The 17,240-nt window shown below is 52.8% G+C and overlaps 1 protein-coding gene across 2 annotated transcripts; it reads right to left on the bottom strand.

Moving 5' to 3' along the window:
- Positions 1 to 1,435: 1,435 nt before the first annotated feature.
- LOC135441327 (lipolysis-stimulated lipoprotein receptor-like) lies at positions 1,436 to 16,478 on the bottom strand. Of its 2 annotated transcripts, XM_064700871.1 has the most exons (10): positions 16,403 to 16,478; positions 11,303 to 11,629; positions 10,653 to 10,772; positions 9,923 to 9,970; positions 7,414 to 7,560; positions 6,394 to 6,474; positions 5,835 to 5,885; positions 4,311 to 4,400; positions 3,024 to 3,211; positions 1,436 to 1,654 (listed from the first exon to the last, which is right to left on the bottom strand). In XM_064700871.1, exons 1-10 carry the CDS (start codon positions 16,437 to 16,439, stop codon positions 1,619 to 1,621), a joined length of 1,125 nt encoding a protein of 374 aa, XP_064556941.1. In that variant the 5' UTR covers positions 16,440 to 16,478; the 3' UTR covers positions 1,436 to 1,618. The 2 variants fall into 2 exon arrangements, with proteins under 2 accessions (XP_064556941.1, XP_064556942.1); XM_064700872.1 differs by lacking the exon at positions 9,923 to 9,970.
- Between the last annotated feature and the right edge of the window lie 762 nt (positions 16,479 to 17,240).

Genomic DNA, 17,240 nt, shown 5'->3' with positions numbered 1-17,240 from the left:
GGGGGATTTTTCTGTATTATTCGGGATATTTTTTTCAGGACTTTTTGGGTTTTGGGATTTTTTTGGGGATTTTTTTGGGGGATTTTTTCGGGATTTTCTTTTTATTTTTGGGGATTTTTTTTCTCGATTTTTTGGGATCTTTTCAGGAAGTTTTGGGAATTTTTTCCGGGATTTTTCCAGGATATTTTGGAGGGGAAGGATTTTCCGAAATTTTAAAGGAATTTTTTTCGGGAATTCTTGGGATTTATTTCAAGGAATTTTTTCGGGAATTTTGGGTATTTATTTTTCCCCAGGATTTTGTTGAGATTTTTTTTACAGGATTTTTTGGGGGGGGAATTTTTCATTTTTGGGGTTTTTTCTGAATTTTATCAGAAGTATTATTATTATTATTATTATTATTATTTTATAGAAATTTTGGGGAAACGTCGGGAGAAATTTGGGGAAACTTTGGCGCCAAAACCCACCACAATTAATCAATCAATCAATTAATTAATGAGATCTTTGTTAATTTTGGGGAGGGGTCCCGGCTCCTTCCCCTCCCCCACCCTCAATAAACGCTGCTGCCCCTCCCCCACCCCCCGTGTGTCTTTTTTGGGGTGAAAAATCCCAAATTTGGGTCATTAATTAGCGGGGTTAATTAAAGGAAGGGGTTTAATTAGGGGAGGGGGTTTAATTAGGGGGGTTAATTAGAGGAGGGGGTTTAATTAAAGTGACATTGATGCAGAAAAATGGAAAAGGATGGAGAAAAGTGACCCAAAAAGGGCTGGAATTGACCCAAAACCCCTCAAAATTCCCGAAAAAACTCAAAATTCACAAAATCCCTCAAAATTCACCCAAAACCACTCAGGAACCCCAAATCCTTCAAAATTCCCCCAAAATCCTCAAAAATTCCCTTAAAATGTCCCCAAATCCCTCAAAGTTCCCCCAAAATTCCTGAAAATTCCATCAAAATTTTATAAAATCCCTGAAATTTTCCGTAATCGTTCAAAATCTCCCCAAATTCCTGAAAATTCCATCAAAATTCTACAAAATCCCTGAAATTTTCCTCAATATCGTCCAAATTCCCAAAAAATTCCCAAAATCCCCCCCAAATTCCAAAAAAATTCCCCCCAAATTCTCCAAAATTCACGAAAATTCCCTCCAAATTCCCCAAAATCCCCCAAAATTCCTCGATCTTCCCCAAAATCCCCGAAAATATTTCAAAATTCTCTAAAAATCCCTAAAAATTCCCCCCAAAATCTTTCAAAATTCCCCCAAAATTTCGTGGAAATCCCAAAAAAATCTTTCAGAATTCTCTCAAAATTCCCCAAAAATTCCTCTAAAATCCCTCAAAATCCCCCAAAATTCCCCCCTTTCCTCCTTGATGACGTCACAGGCATGTTGATGATGTCACAAGATTATTGATGACGTCACCGCGTGGGAATTTCTGGAAAATTCTTTATTTGGCGCCAAATCTCAGCGTGGGGGGGGGAAGAGACCCCTCCCCCCCAATTTTAATGAGTAAAAAATAACAAAATTTAAGGCACTAAAAAAGCCCCAAAATGAGCCCAAAAATATCTGGAATTTGAGGAAAATTCTGGAATTTTTGGGAAAATTCTGGAATTTTTGGGAATCCCGGTCACACCACGAGGCTCTCGCGGCTCAGGGCGTCGTTCTGTGTACAAATTAACATAAATTAACATAAATTAACATAAATTAACAAGGACTATCCCAATTAACCCAGAATTACCCCAAAATATCCCGGACTTATCCCAAAACCAGACCAAAATGATCAAAAATTCATCCAAATTACCCCAAATCCCTCCCCCAAAAATACCCAAAATTAACCCGAAATATCCAAAATTATAATGAATTATCACAAAATACCTGAAATTAAGCCCAAAAACCCCAAATTAACCCCAAATCCTCCCTCAGAATTCTCAAAAATTCCACACAGGACCCCCAAATTTCCCCAAATCCCCCAATATTCCCTCCAAAATTCCCAAAAATCCCCCCCAGGACCCCCCAAATCCCCCTCAAATTCCCCAAAATCCTCCTCAGGACCCCCCAAATTTTCCCCAAAATTCCCTCAAATTTCCCCCAAAATCCCACCCAGGACCCTCAAATTTCCCCAAAATTCCCAAAAATCCCACCCAGGACCCCCCAATTTCCCCCAAATCCCCCAAAATTCCCAAAAATCCCACCCAGGACCCCCCAAAATTCCCCAAATTTCCCCAAATTTTCCCCAAATCCCACCCAGGACCCCCCAAATCCCCCCCAAATTCCCCAAAATCCTCCTCAGGACCCCCCAAATTTTCCCCAAATTTCCCCAAAATTCCCCTAAGTCCCACCCAGGACCCCCCAGTTTCCCCCAAATCCCCCAAAATTCCCAAAAATCCCACCCAGGACCCCCAAATTTCCCAAAATTCCCTAAAATTCCCAAAAATCCCACTCAGGACCCCCCAGATTTCCCAAAATCTCCCCCAAAATCCCACCCAGGACCCCCCAAAATTCCCCAAATTTCCCAAAATCTCCCTCAAAATCCCACCCAGGACCCCCCAAATTTTCCCCAAATCCCCCCCAGGACCCCCCAAAATTCCCAAAAATCCCAACCAGGACCCCCCAAAATTCCCCAAATTTTCCCCAAATCCCCCCCAGGACCCCCCAAATCCCCTCAAATTCCCCAAAATCCTCCTCAGGACCCCCAAATTTTCCCCAAAATTCCCTTAAATTTCCCCCAAAATCCCACCCAGGACCCCCCAAATTTTCCCCAAATCCCCCCCAAAATCTCTCCCAAAATCCCCCTCAGGACCCCCCAAATCTCCCCAAATCCCCCAAAAAAATTCCACCCAAAATTCCCCAAATTTTCCCAAAAATTCTCTCAAATTTCCCCCAAATCCCCCCAGGACCCCCCAAATCCCACCCAGGACCCCCAAAATTCCCCAATTTCCCCTAAAATTCCCAAAAATCCCACCCAGGACCCCCCAAATTTCCCCAAATCCCCCCAGGCCCCCCCAATTTCCCCATTCCCGCCCCTCCCCCACCTTGCGCAGCCTCCGGGGGGGTCCCGGGGGGTTCCGGGGGGGTGGGGGAGGGGTCAGGGACCCCCCCCGGGGCCGCCCCTCCCCCCCCCGGGGCCGCCCCTCCCCCAAAATCTCCACCGAGCGCGAGCGGGGGGGGGGAGGGGTCCAGGGGGGCTCGTGCAGGGAGGTGACGTCACTGAGGGCGGGGCCTAAAAAGGGGGAGGGGTTTAGGGTGGGGGAGGGGCCAGATCGACCCCACCCCCCACAATAAAAATAATTCAAGGCAGGAGCCCCAAAATTGCAGAAAATTGCGGCAAAATTCCCCTCCAGGACCCCCCAAATTCCCCCAAAAAATTCCCCCAAGACTCCCAAAAATCCGCCCAAATTCCCCAAAATCCCCCAAAATCTCCCCCAAAAATCCCCCCAAATTCCCCCAGGACCCTGCAAAATCTCCCCAAATTTCCACCAAAATCCCCCAAAAATCCCCTCAAAATTTCCCCAAAATTCCCCACAATCCCCCAAACTCCCCCCATGACCCCCAAAATCCCCCCAAAAATCCCCCGAAAAATTCCCCACAATCCCCCCAAATTCCCCCCAGGACCCCACAAAATCCCCCCAAATTTCCCCAAATATCCCCTCAAAATTTCCCCAAAATACCCCAAAGTCCCCCGAAATTCCACCCAGGACCCTTCAAAATCCCTCCAATTATCCCAAATCCCCCCCAAAATATCCCCAAATTTCCCCAAAATCCCCCCCAAAATACCCCAAAATCTCCCCAGAAATCCCCCCAAATCCCCCCAAAAATTGCCCCAAAATCCCCCCAAAAATCCCCAAATATCCCCCAAAATACCCCAAAAATTCCCCCAGATTCCCCAGGACCCCCAAAATCCCCAAATTTCTCCCAAAAATCCCCCCAAATCCTCCCCCAAAATACCCCAAAATCTCCCTAAAAATCCCCCCAAAATCCCCCCAAATCCCCAAAATCCCCCACAAAATCCCCCAAAATTTCCCCCAAAATCTCCCTAAAACTCCCCCAAAATTTACCCACAATCCCCCCAGGCCCCGCCCATCCCCTCCCCCCTCACCTGCAGGCCCCGCCCCGGCCCCGCCCCTCCCCAGCTCTGCATTCGCTGCTCCCCCCAAGCCCCTCCCCCTCACCTGCAGGCCCCGCCCCGGCCCCGCCCCCTCCCCAGCTCTGCATTCGCTGCTCCCCCCCAAGCCCCTCCCCCTCACCTTCAGGCCCCGCCCAGGCCCCGCCCCCTCCCCAGCTCTGCATTCGCTGCTCCCCCCCAAGCCCCTCCCCCTCACCTGCAGGCCCCGCCCCGGCCCCGCCCCCTCCCCAGCTCTGCATTCGCTCCTCCAGGAACCGCAGCGCCAGGGGGGGGGGCAGCGACGGGGCTGGGGGGGAGAGAAACGGTGAGAACCAGTGAGAACCAGTATAAACCAGTACAGACAGGTATGGACCAGTATAAACTGGTACGGACCAGTATGGACCAGTATAAACCGATATAAACCAGTGAGAACCAGGATAAACCGGTATAGACCAGTACGGACCAGGATAAACCAGTACGGACCAGTATGGACCAGTATAGACCCATAGAAACCCATAGAAATTAATATAGACCAGTATAAACCAGTATGGACCAGTATGGACCAGTATAGACCAGTATAAACCAATATAAACCAGTACGGACCAGTATGGACCAGTATAAACCAATATAAACCAGTGAGAACCAGGATAAACCGGTATAGACCAGTACGGACCAGGATAAACCAGTACGGACCAGTATGGACCAGTATAGACCCATAGAAACCCATAGAAATTAATATAGACCAGTATAAACCAGTATGGACCAGTATAAACCAGTGAGAACCAGTACGGACCGGTATAAACCGATATAAACCGGTATGGACCAGTACGGACCGGTATAAACCAGTGAGAACCAGTACAGACCAGTATAAACCGGTATGGACCAGTACAGACCAGTATAAACTGGTATAAACCAGTATGGACCCATAGAAACCCATAGAAATTAATATAGACCAGTATAAACCAGTACGGACCGGTATGGACCAGTATAGACCGGTATAGAGCAGTATAAACCAGTACAAACCAGTATGGACCAGTGTAAACCAGTACGGACCAGTATAAACCAGTACGGACCAGTATAAACCAGTATAAACCAATATAAACTGGTATAGACCAGTATGGACCAGTATGGACCAGTATGGACCCATAGAAACCCATAGAAATTAATATAGACCAGTATAAACCAGTACTGACCAGTACGGACCAGTACGGACCAGTATAAACCAGTATGGACCAGTGCGGACCGGTATGGACCTGTACGGACCAGTACAAACCAGTATGGACCAGTATAAACCAGTATGCACCAGTATAGACCAGTATGAACCAGTATAAACCCATAAAAATCAATAAAAATCAATAAAAACCAATAAAAACCAATAAAAACCAATAAAAAACAGTATAAACCAGTACAAACCAGTATAAACCCCATAATAATAATCACTAAAAACCAATATAACCCAGTATACCCCAGTATACCCCAGTATAACCCAGTACAACCCAGTACAAACCAGTATAAACCAGTACAAACCAGTACAAACCCATAAAAATCAATAATAATCAATAATAATCAATAAAAATCAATAAAAACCAATAAAAACCAGTATAAACCAGTATAAACGCATAAAAATCAATAATAATAACTAAAAATCAATAAAAACCAATATACCCCAGTATACCCCAGTATAACCCAGTCCAACCCAGCCCCGCCCCCATGACTGACAGCTGTCAATCACCCATCTCACCCGAGCTGTCGCTGTCCCTCAGCAGCGGCACCTGAGAGCTCTGCGAGCTGCCTGGGGGGGAGGGGCCAGGTGAGGTCACCCGGGGTCACCCGGGGTCACACCGGGGTCACACCGGGGTCACACCCGGGGTCACACCGGGGTCACCCAGGGGTCACACCCGGGGTCACACCGGGGTCACACCGGGGTCACACCGGGGTCACCCGGGGTCACCCAGGGGTCACACCCAGGGTCACACCGGGGTCACACCCGGGGTCACACCCGGGGTCACCCAGGGGTCACACCCGGGGTCACACCGGGGTCACACCCAGGGTCACCCGGGGTCACCCGGGGTCACACCGGGGTCACACCCGGGGTCACACCGGGGTCACCCAGGGGTCACCCAGGGGTCACACCCGGGGTCACACCGGGGTCACACCCAGGTCACACCCGGGGTCACACCCAGGGTCACACCCGGGGTCACACCCGGGGTCACACCGGGGTCACACCCGGGGGTCACACCCGGGGTCACCCGGGGTCACCCAGGGGTCACCTGAGGTCACCCGGCCCCTCCCCCACTCACCGAGGAGCTGCAGGGGCAGCGCTGGGGGGGGGGAGGGGCCGAAGGCTCCGCCCGACGTCGCCGCTTTGCCGGCCAGGTAAACTGGGGGGGGGGAGGGGAACAGGTGAGGGGGGAACACCTGGGGAGTGCCCAGGGGTGCCCAGGTGTGCCCAGGTACCCCTCAGGTGTGTGCAATTGTGCCCAGAACCTGCCCAGGTGTACCCAATCCACTCCCGGGTGTGCCCAGGTGTGCCCAGGGGTGCCCAGAACCCACCCAGGTGTGCCCAGGTGTGCCCAGAACCCACCCAGGTGTGTCCAATTGTGCCCAGGTGTATCTCAGGTGTGCCCAATTGTGCCCAGAACCTGCCCAGGTGTCCCTAGGTGTGTCTCAGGTGTGCCCAGAACCCACCCAGGTGTGCCCGGGTGTGCCCAGGTGTGCCCAGGTGTGTGCCCAGAACCCACCCAGGTGTGCCCAGGTGTGCCCAGAACCCACCCAGGTGTGCCCAGGTGTATCTCAGGTGTGCCCAGGTGTGTGCCCAGGTGTGCCCAATCCACTCCCAGGTGTGCCCAGGTGTGCTCAGAACCCACCCAGGTGTGCCCAGAACTTGCCCAGGTGTGCCCAGAACCCACCCAGGTGTGCCCAATTGTGCCCAGCTGTGGCCAGGTGTGTGCCCAGGTGTGCCCAGGTACCCCTCAGGTGTGCCCAGGTGTGCCCAAAACCACCCCAGGTGTTCCCAGGTGTATCTCAGGTGTGCCCAGAACCCCCCAAAATCCCCATTTTTCACTCAAATTTCACCCTGTTTTTTACATGTATCCCCTCCCAGGTGTGCCCAGGTGTGCCCAGGTGTGCCCAGGTGCATTGTGGGTGCCCCAGGTGTGCCCAAATTCCCAATTTCCCCTCCAAAACCCCCGAATTTCCATCGATTTTCCCCCGATTTTTGCCGTTTTTTCCCCATTTTTGTGCCCCCAGGTGCCCCCAGGTGCCCCCAGGTGTGCCCAGGTGTGCCCAGGTGTGCCCAGGTGTGCCCAGGTGTGACTCACGCGCCTCGGGGCAGCAGCAGGTGCGCGGGCAGCAGGGGCAGCGCAGGTAACAGCAGCAGGTGTGGGGGCAGCACTGGCACCAGCACAGCCCCGCCCCCAGCGCCACCAGCCCCGCCCCCAGCGCCACCAGCACCACAAACAGCCAGTCTGCAACCGGGAAATTTGCATACATTAGCATACATTTGCATAAATCGCCATTAAACGTCATAAATTTGTCCCAGACTTATCCCAAAACGTCCCAAATTTATCCCAAAAAATCCCGAAGTTATCCCAGCCCCACCCCACAAACAGCCAGTCTGAAACGGGAAATTTGCATGCATTAGCATACATTTGCATAAATGGTCGTTCATCCTTGTAAAACCCTTAAGTTTCTCCCAAAGTTACCCAAAATATCCCAAATTTATCCCAAAAAATCCCAAATTTATCCCAAAAAATCCCGAAGTTATCCCAGCCCCACCCCACAAACAGCCAGTCTGAAACGGGAAATTAGCATGCATTAGCATACATTTGCATAAATTGTCATCAATCCTTGTAAAACCCCTTTTATCCCAAAGTTGCCCCAAAATATCCCAAATTTATCCCAAAAAATCCCAAATTTATCCCAAAAAATCCCGAAGTTCTCCCAGCCCCACCCCACAAACAGCCAGTCTGAAACGGGACATTTGCATGCATTAGCATACATTTGCATAAATGGTCGTTCATCCTTGTAAAACCCCTTAAGTTTCTCCCAAAATTACCCCAAAAAATCCCAAATTTACCCAAAAAAATCCCAAAGTTATCCCAAAAAATCCCGAAGTTATCCCAGACCCGCCCCACAAACAGCCAGTCTGCAACGGGACATTTGCATGCATTAGCATACATTTGCATAAATCGTCATCAATCCATGTAAAACCCCTTTTATCCCAAAGTTGCCCCAAAATATCCCAAATTTATCCCAAAAAATCCCAAAGTTATCCCAAAAAATCCCGAAGTTATCCCAGTCCCACCCCACAAGCAGCCAGTCTGAAACGGGATATTTGCATGCATTAGCATACATTTGCATAAATCGGCATCAATCCTTGTAAAACTCCTTAAGTTTCTCCCAAAGTTACCCCAAAAAATCCCAAATTTATCCCAAAAAATCCCGAAGTTATCCCAAAAAATCCTGAAGTCATCCCAGCCCCACCCCACAAACAGCCAATCTGAAACGGGACATTTGCATGCATCAGCATACATTTGCATAAATCGTCATCAATCCTTGTAAAACCCCTTAAGTTTGTCCCAAAGTTACCCCAAAAAATCCCAAATTTACCCCAAAAATCCCAAATTTATCCCAAAAAATCCCGAAGTTCTCCCAGCCCCACCCCACAAACAGCCAGTCTGAAACGGGACATTTGCATGCATTAGCATACATTTGCATAAATGGTCGTTCATCGTTATAAAACGTCATAAAGTTATCCCAAAGTTGTCCCAAATTTATCCCAGAATATCCCAAATTTATCCCAAAAAATCCCAAATTTATCCCAAAGTCATCCCAGCCCCGCCCCACAGCCAGTCTGGAAGGGGATATTAGCATAAATTAGCATATGTTAGCATACATTAGCATAAATCAGTGTAAAAAGCCATAAAACGTCCCAAAATGTCCCAAAGTTATCCCAAATTATCCCAAACTTATCCCAGCCCCGCCCCCAGCACCACAAACAGCCAGTCTGCAACCGGGAAATTTGCATACATTAGCATACATTTGCATAAGTTGTCATAAAACGTCATAAATTTGTCCCAAAATGTCCCAAATTTATCCCAAAGTTGTCCCAGCCCCGCCCCCAGCACCACAAACAGCCAGTCTGTAAAGGGTTAAAATGTCTGCATTTAGCATAAATTAGCATAAATTAGCATAAAGTTATTCCCCAAAAATTACCCCTAAAACATCCCCCAAAAATAATCCCAAACTTATCCCAAAAATACCCCAAAAGTGTCCCCAAAATATCCCAAATTCATCCCAAAAGTGCCTGAAATTGTCCCCAGATTATCCCAAATTCATCCCGAAAATTTATCCCAAATTTACCCCAAACTTATCCTGAAATTATCCCCAAAATATCCCAAATTTACCCCAAACCCACCTGGAACAGCCCTAAATTGCCCAAAATGCACCCCAGGTGTGCCCAGGTTTGTTTTTGGGCGTGCCCACCTGTGCCAGCTGTGCCCAGGTGTGCCCAAATTCCCAATTTTCCTTCCAAAAACCCCAAATTTCCACCGATTTCCACCATTTTCTCCCCCCCAGGTGCCCCCAGGTGTGCCCAGGTGTGTTTCTGTCCCTCCCAGGTGTGCCCAGGTGTGCCCAAATTCCCAATTTTCCTTCCAAAAACCCCAAATTTCCACCGATTTTCACCATTTTTCCCCCCCAGGTGTGCCCAGGTGTGCCCAGGTGTATTTTGGGTGTGCCCAGGTGTGCCCAGGTGTGCCCAGGTGTATTTTGGGTGTGCCCAGGTGTATTTTGGGTGTGCCCAGGTGTGCCCAGGTGTGCCCGTACCTGGCAGGGTCCCCTCGGGCAGCAGCCGGGAGCCCTCGGGAAGAGACCCTGGGGGGACAGGGGGGGAGGGGCCCAGTGCAAACCAGTGCAAACCAGTACAAACCAGTGACCCCCAGTACAAACCAGTAACCCAAATCTCCCTTTAACCCTTTCCCAGTCCATCCCAGTATAAACCAGTATAAACCAGTATATCCCAGTCCCTCCCAGCACCATTCCCAGTATATCCCAGTCCATCCCAGTCCATCCCAGTCCATCCCAGTATAAACCAGTATATCCCAGTCCATCCCAGCACCATTCCCAGTCCATCCCAGTATAAACCAGTATAAACCAGTATAAACCAGTCCCTCCCAGTCCATCCCAGCACCATTCCCAGTCCCTCCCAGTCCATCCCAGTATACCCCAGTATATCCCAGTCCATCCCAGCACCATTCCCAGTATATCCCAGTCCATCCCAGTCCCTCCCAGTCCATCCCAGCACCATTCCCAGTATACCCCAGTATAAACCAGTCCCTCCCAGTTTGATCCCAGTCCATTCCCACTATATCTCAGTATATCCCAGTCCCTCCCAGTATAACCCAGTCCATTCCCAGTTCCCTCAATGCGCTCACAGCTCCCCCTGGTGGCGGCTTTGGGAACTGCAGCGCCCTCCCAGTACAAACCAGTACAAACCAGTGACCCCAAATCCCCCTCCCAGTCCATCCCAGTATATCCCAGTCCCTCCCAGTCTCACCCAGCACCACCAGCTCGGCCACGGCCTCGTTGTTGCCCTGCAGGTCGCTGGTCGAGGTCACCGTGCACAGGTACAGCCCGCTGTCCCCCCAGGCTGCGGGGCCCAGACTGAGCTCTGCGGCTGGACAGGTGAGACATGGACAGGTGTGTGCCCAGGTGTGCCCAGGTGTGTGCCCAGGTGTGTGCCCAGGTGTGTGCCCAGGTGTGCCCAGGTGTGTGCCCAGGTGTGTGCCCAGGTGTGCCCAGGTGTACCCAGGTGTGTACCCAGGTGTGCCCAAATTCCCAATTTTCCCTCCAAAACCCCCAAATTTCCACCGATTTTCACCCAATTTTCTCCATTTTTCCCCATTTTTGTGCCCCCAGGTGTATCCCAGGTGCCCCCAGGTGTGCCCAGGTGTGCCCAGGTGCGCTCACCTCCGCGGATGGTGACGGCCCTGCCCAGGTAGAAGTCTCCCAGGGTCACCTGCTCGCCCAGGTGTGCCCAGGTGCGCCCAGGTGTATCTCAGGTGTATCTCAGGTGTGCCCAGGTGTGCCCAAAACCCCAAATTTCCACCGATTTTCACCCAATTTTCCCCATTTTTCCCCATTTTTGTGCCCCCAGGTGCGCCCAGGTGTGCCCAGGTGTGCCCAGGTGCGCCCAGGTGCGCTCACCTCCGCGGATGGTGACGGCCCTGCCCAGGTAGAAGTCTCCCAGCGTCACCTGCTCGCCCTGCTTGGTGGCCACGATGCGCACGGTGCGGGCGGAGTCGGGACACGCCCCCGCGGCCTCGCCAGGTGAGTCCCCCCAGGTGCTGCCAGGTGAGGTGCCCGCCCAGGTGTCCGGGCAGAAGGATTTGTACTTCCAGGTGACGATGGGGGCGGGGCCGCCAGGTGAGCTCACCTGGAAGTGGCAGCGCAGCAGAACGGGCTGGAAGAGCAGGGCGACGGTGCGGGGCTCAGGTACCGACACCTGCAGGGAGCACACCTGGATGGAAACACCTGGGCAGGTGAGAGAAGGGATAGACAGTCAGACAGTGACACCTGGACAGGTGGGACAGGTGGGACAGGTGTGACACCATGTGGGGCTCAGGTACCGACACCTGCAGGGAGCACACCTGGACCAGGGGCACACCTGGACAGAGAGAAACCAGTGTCACCTGTGCAGGTGGGACAGGTGGGATTGGTGAGACAGGTGTGACACCATGCAGGGCTCAGGTACCGACACCTGCAGGGAGCACACCTGGAGCAGGGGCACACCTGGACAGAGAGAAACCAGTGTCACCTGTGCAGGTGGGACAGGTCAGTGACACCTGGGACAGGTGACACAGGTGGGACAGGTGTGACAGGTGGGACAGGTGTGACACCGTGCGGGGCTCAGGTACCGACACCTGCAGGGAGCACACCTGGAGCAGGGGCACACCTGGGCAGGTGAGAGAAGGGACAGAGACAGTCAGACAGTGACACCTGGACAGGTGACACAGGTGGGACAGGTGGGACAGGTGGGACAGGTGTGACACCATGTGGGGCTCAGGTACCGACACCTGCAGGGAGCACACCTGGATGGAAACACCTGGGCAGAGAGAAACCAGTGTCACCTGTGTCACCTGTGTCACCTGTGCAGGTGGAACAGGTGCGACAGGTGGGACAGGTGGGACAGGTGTGACACCGTGCGGGGCTCAGGTACCGACACCTGCAGGGACAACACCTGGGCCGATACACCTGGGCAGAGAGAAACCTGTGTCACCTGTGTCACCTGTGCAGGTGGGACAGGTGGGACAGGTGACACAGGTGACACAGGTGACACAGGTGGGACAGGTCAGTGACACCTGGACAGGTGACACAGGTGACACAGGTGTGACACCGTGCAGGGCTCAGGTACGGACACCTGCAGGGAGCACACCTGGATGGACACACCTGGGCAGAGAGAAACCAGTGTCACCCGTGTCACCTGTGCAGGTGGGACAGGTGACACAGGTGGGACAGGTGGGACAGGTGACACAAGTGGGACAGGTGACACAGGTGTGACACCATGCGGGGCTCAGGTACCGACACCTGCAGGGAGCACACCTGGAGCAGGGGCACACCTGGACAGAGAGAAACCAGTGTCACCTGTGTCACCTGTGTCACCTGTGCAGGTGGGACAGGTGGGACAGGTGAGACACAGGTGGGACAGGTGTGACACAGGTGAGACAGGTGTGACACCGTGCGGGGCTCAGGTACCGACACCTGCAGGGAGCACACCTGGATGGACACACCTGGGCAGGTGAGACAGGAGAGAGAGACAGGGTCAGACAGTGACACCTGGACAGGTGGGACAGGTGGGACAGGTGGGACAGGTGGGACAGGTGGGACAGGTGTGACACCGTGCGGGGCTCAGGTACCGACACCTGCAGGGAGCACACCTGGAGCAGGGGCACACCTGGACAGGTGAGACAGGAGAGAGAGACAGGGTCAGACAGTGACACCTGGACAGGTGACACAGGTGTGACACCATGTGGGGCTCAGGTACCGACACCTGCAGGGAGCACACCTGGATGGAAGGGGTACACCTGGGCAGGTGAGAGGAGAGAGAGACAGGGTCAGACAGTGACACCTGGACAGGTGGGACAGGTGTGAACAAACAGTGACACCTGCAGGGAGCACACCTGGAGCAGGGGCACACCTGGTGAGAGAAATCAGTGTCACCTGTGTCACCTGTGCAGGTGGGACAGGTGGGACAGTCAGTGACACCTGGGACAGGTGAGAGAAGGGACAGTGACACCTGGACAAGTGAGACAGGTGTGACACACATACAGGTGAGACAGGAGTCAGTGACACCTGGGCAGGTGAGACGAGGGACAGGCAGACAGTGACACCTGCACCGACACACCTGGGCAGGTGAGAGAACAGTCAGTGTCACTCAGTGTCACCTGCACAGGTGACACAGGTGTGACAGGTCAGTGACACCGTGCAGGGCTCAGGTACCGACACCTGCAGGGAGCACACCTGGACGGACACACCTGGGCAGGTGAGAGAAGGGATAGAGACAGACAGACAGTGACACCTGGACAGGTGGGACAGGTGGGACAGGTGGGACAGGTGTGACAGGTGGGACACAGGTGTGACACCGTGCAGGGCTCAGGTACGGACACCTGCAGGGACAACACCTGGACAGACACACCTGGGCAGGTGAGATGAGAGACAGGGTCAGACAGTGACACCTGGACAGGTGGGACAGGTGGGACAGGTGACACAGGTGGGACAGGTGTGACACCATGTGGGGCTCAGGTACCGACACCTGCAGGGAGCACACCTGGATGGAAACACCTGGGCAGGTGAGAGAAGGGATAGAGACAGTCAGACAGTGACACCTGGACAGGTGGGACAGGTGTGACACCGTGCAGGGCTCAGGTACCGACACCTGCAGGGAGCACACCTGCACTGATACACCTGGGCAGGTGAGACAGGAGAGAGAGACAGGGTCAGACAGTGACACCTGCACAGGTGGGACAGGTGGGATTGGTGACACAGGTGTGACACCATGCGGGGCTCAGGTACAGACACCTGCAGGGACAACACCTGGACCGACACACCTGGTGAGAGAAATCAGTGTCACCTGTGTCACCTGTGCAGGTGGAACAGGTGCGACAGGTGGGACAGGTGACACAGGTGTGACACCATGTGGGGCTCAGGTATGGACACCTGCAGTGACAACACCTGGATGGACACACCTGGTGAGAGAAACCAGTGTCACCTGTGTCACCTGTGCAGGTGGGACAGGTGACACAGGTGGGACAGGTGGGACACTGCAGGGCTCAGGTACCGACACCTGCAGGGAGCACACCTGGATGGAAACACCTGGTGAGAGAAACCAGTGTCACCTGTGCAGGTGGGACAGGTGGGACAGGTGGGATTGGTGACACAGGTGACACAGGTGACACAGGTGGGACAGGTCAGTGACACCATGTGGGGCTCAGGTACCGACACCTGCAGGGAGCACACCTGGAGCAGGGGCACACCTGGTGAGAGAAACCAGTGTCACCTGTGTCACCTGTGCAGGTGGGACAGGTGGGACAGTCAGTGACACCTGGAACAGGTGGGACAGGTGACACAGGTGGGACAGGTGGGACAGGTGGGACAGGTGACACAGGTGTGACACCATGCGGGGCTCAGGTACCGACACCTGCAGGGAGCACACCTGGACGGACACACCTGGGCAGGTGAGAGAAGGGACAGAGACAGTGACACCTGGACAGGTGAGAGGAATCAGTGACACCTGCAGGGACACCTGTACAGGTGAGAGAAGGGACAGTGACAGACAGAGTCACCTGGACAGGTGGGACAGGTGAGACAGCTCAGTGACACCTGGACAGGTGAGAGAAGGGAGAGTGACAGTCAGTGAGACCTGGACAGGTGAGAGACAGAGTCACCTGTACAGGTGAGACAGGAGTCACTCAGTGACACCTGGACAGGTGTGACAGGAGTTAGTGACACCTGGGCAGGTGGGACAGGTGTGATAGGAGTCAGTGACACCTGGGCAGGTGAGAACAGACAGTGACACCTGCAGGGACAACACCTGGAGCAGGGGAACACCTGGACAGGTGAGAGGAGAGAGACAGAGACAGTGACACCTGGACAGGTGGGACAGGAGAGAGACACCTGGACAGGTGAGAGGACAGACAGAGTCAGTCGATGTCACCTGTACAGGTGACACAGGTGTGACAGGTGTGAGTGGGACAGTGACACCTGGGCAGGTGAGAGAAGGGACAGAGACACCTGGACAGGTGTGGCACCCCGGTGTCACCTGTGCCCACCCCCAATGGCCCCAAGATGCTCCCCCCACCCCTTAATTACCCCTAATTAACATCTAATTACCCCACACACCCCTTAATTACCCCCCCGCCCCTTAATTACACCACTAATTAACCCCACCCCCCTTAATTACCCCCCCACCTCTTAATTACCCTCCCTAATTACCCCAGATCCACTTTAATTGCCCCAGACCCTCTTAATTACCCCCTTAATTAACCCCGAACTCTTTAATTACCCCAGATCCACTTTAATTACCCCAGACCCCCTTAATCACTCCATTAATTACCCCGGAACCCCCTTTAATTACCACGGAACCCCCTTAATTAACCCCCTTTAATTAACCCTCAACTCTTGAATTGCCCCGGATCTGCTTTAATTACCCCGGACTCCCTTAATTACCTTGGACCCCCTTAATTATGCCAGACCCCCTTAATTACCCCAGACCCCCTTAATTACCCCCCCCAATTAACCCCCAGCCCCTTAATCAGCCCCCAGCTCGCTAATTGCCGTTAATTAGCGCGTTAGTTGCTCCAAAACCCCCTTAATTACCCCGCTAATTACCCTGGACCCCCTTAATTGCCCCAGAACCCCGTTAATTACCTCGGACCCTCTTAATTACCCCGTTAATTACCCCGGACCCTCCTTAATTAACCCGGAACTCCATCAATTAGCCCGGACCCCCTTAATTACCCCCTTAATTACCCCGGCCCCCGTTAATTACCCCCCCTAATTATCCCCCAGCCCCTCAATAAGCCCCGTCCGGCTAATTAGGATTCATGAATTAGCGCGTTAATTGCCCCGGACCCCCTTTAATTACCCCGGAACTCCCCTTAATTACCCCCCCAATTAACCTCCAGCCCCTTAATTACCCCGGCCCCCGTTAATTACCCCCCTAATTAACCCCCAGCCCCTCAATGAGCCCCGTTCCGCTAATTGGGGTTCATTAATTAGCCGTTAATTAATTAATCGCCCCTCGCCCACCGAGCAGCGCCAGCAGCGCCCTCAGCGCCGCCGCCATCTTGGATCGGCCAGGTGTGGGTGGGGCCGGCGCACCTGGACACGCCCACTTCCGGCTCGGGCCACGCCCATTGCCTTATATGGAGGTGGGGGAATTGGGGGGAAAAAATGATGGAAAATGGGGAAAAATAAGGGGGAAAATTTGGGGAAAAAAGGGAAAAATTGGGGAACAATTGGGGAAAAAAATGGGGGAAAAATTGGGGAAAAAAGGGGAAAATTGGGGAGAAATTTGGGGAACAATTAGGGAAAAACTGGGGGGAAAAAGGGAAAATTGGGGGAAAAAATGGGAAAATTTGGGGGAAATGAAAAAAATGTGGGGGGGAAATTTGGGGAAAATGGGGAAAAATTGGGGGAGGAAATTAGGGAAAAAATGGGGAAAATGAGGGAGAAAATTGGGGGGAAAGTTCTGGGAAAAATTAAGGGGAAATTGGGGAAAATGGGGAAAAACTGGGGGAGAAAATGGGGGGGGAATTGGGGAAAAATTGGGTGAAAAATGGGGGGAAAATTGGGAAAAATTGGGGGAAAATGGAGAAAAAATTGGGGGAAAATTAGGAAAAAATGGAAAAAAAACGGGAAAAAAAAGGAAAAATTTACGAAAATTAGGAAAAAAAGGGGGAAATGGAAAAAAAAAACAGGAAAAAACAGGAAAAAAGGAGGAGAAAATTCGATGTCCCGGGGGGGGGATGGGCGGGTCCGGCCCCTCCCCCTCCCCCCCCATTTATTGGCGGTCCCTCCGCCCCTCCCCCACACTCAGCCCCGAATTTGGGACCCCCCGGAGCTTCGGGAGGTGAGCGGTGACGTC

The sequence above is a fragment of the Zonotrichia leucophrys genome, unplaced genomic scaffold (genome assembly GCF_028769735.1).
Source record: "Zonotrichia leucophrys gambelii isolate GWCS_2022_RI unplaced genomic scaffold, RI_Zleu_2.0 Scaffold_242_78445, whole genome shotgun sequence".
NCBI classification, from domain to species: Eukaryota; Metazoa; Chordata; class Aves; order Passeriformes; family Passerellidae; genus Zonotrichia; species Zonotrichia leucophrys.
The sequence above is the reverse complement of the archived record's forward strand: the minus strand, read 5'-3'. Positions and strand labels throughout refer to the sequence as shown.

Excerpts from the sequence above, each read along its gene's own strand:
- LOC135441327 (XM_064700871.1), bottom strand. The coding sequence starts at position 16,439 with ATGGCGGCGGCGCTGAGGGCGCTGCTGGCGCTGCTCG. Across the intron at positions 10,773-11,302 it reads GGCCGTCACCATCCGCGGAG|CCGCAGAGCTCAGTCTGGGC; the intron begins GTGAGCGCACCT and ends TCACCTGTCCAG. Across the intron at positions 3,212-4,310 it reads GGCCGGGGCGGGGCCTGCAG|GCCCCGCCCTCAGTGACGTC; the intron begins GTGAGGGGGAGG and ends CCCCCTTTTTAG.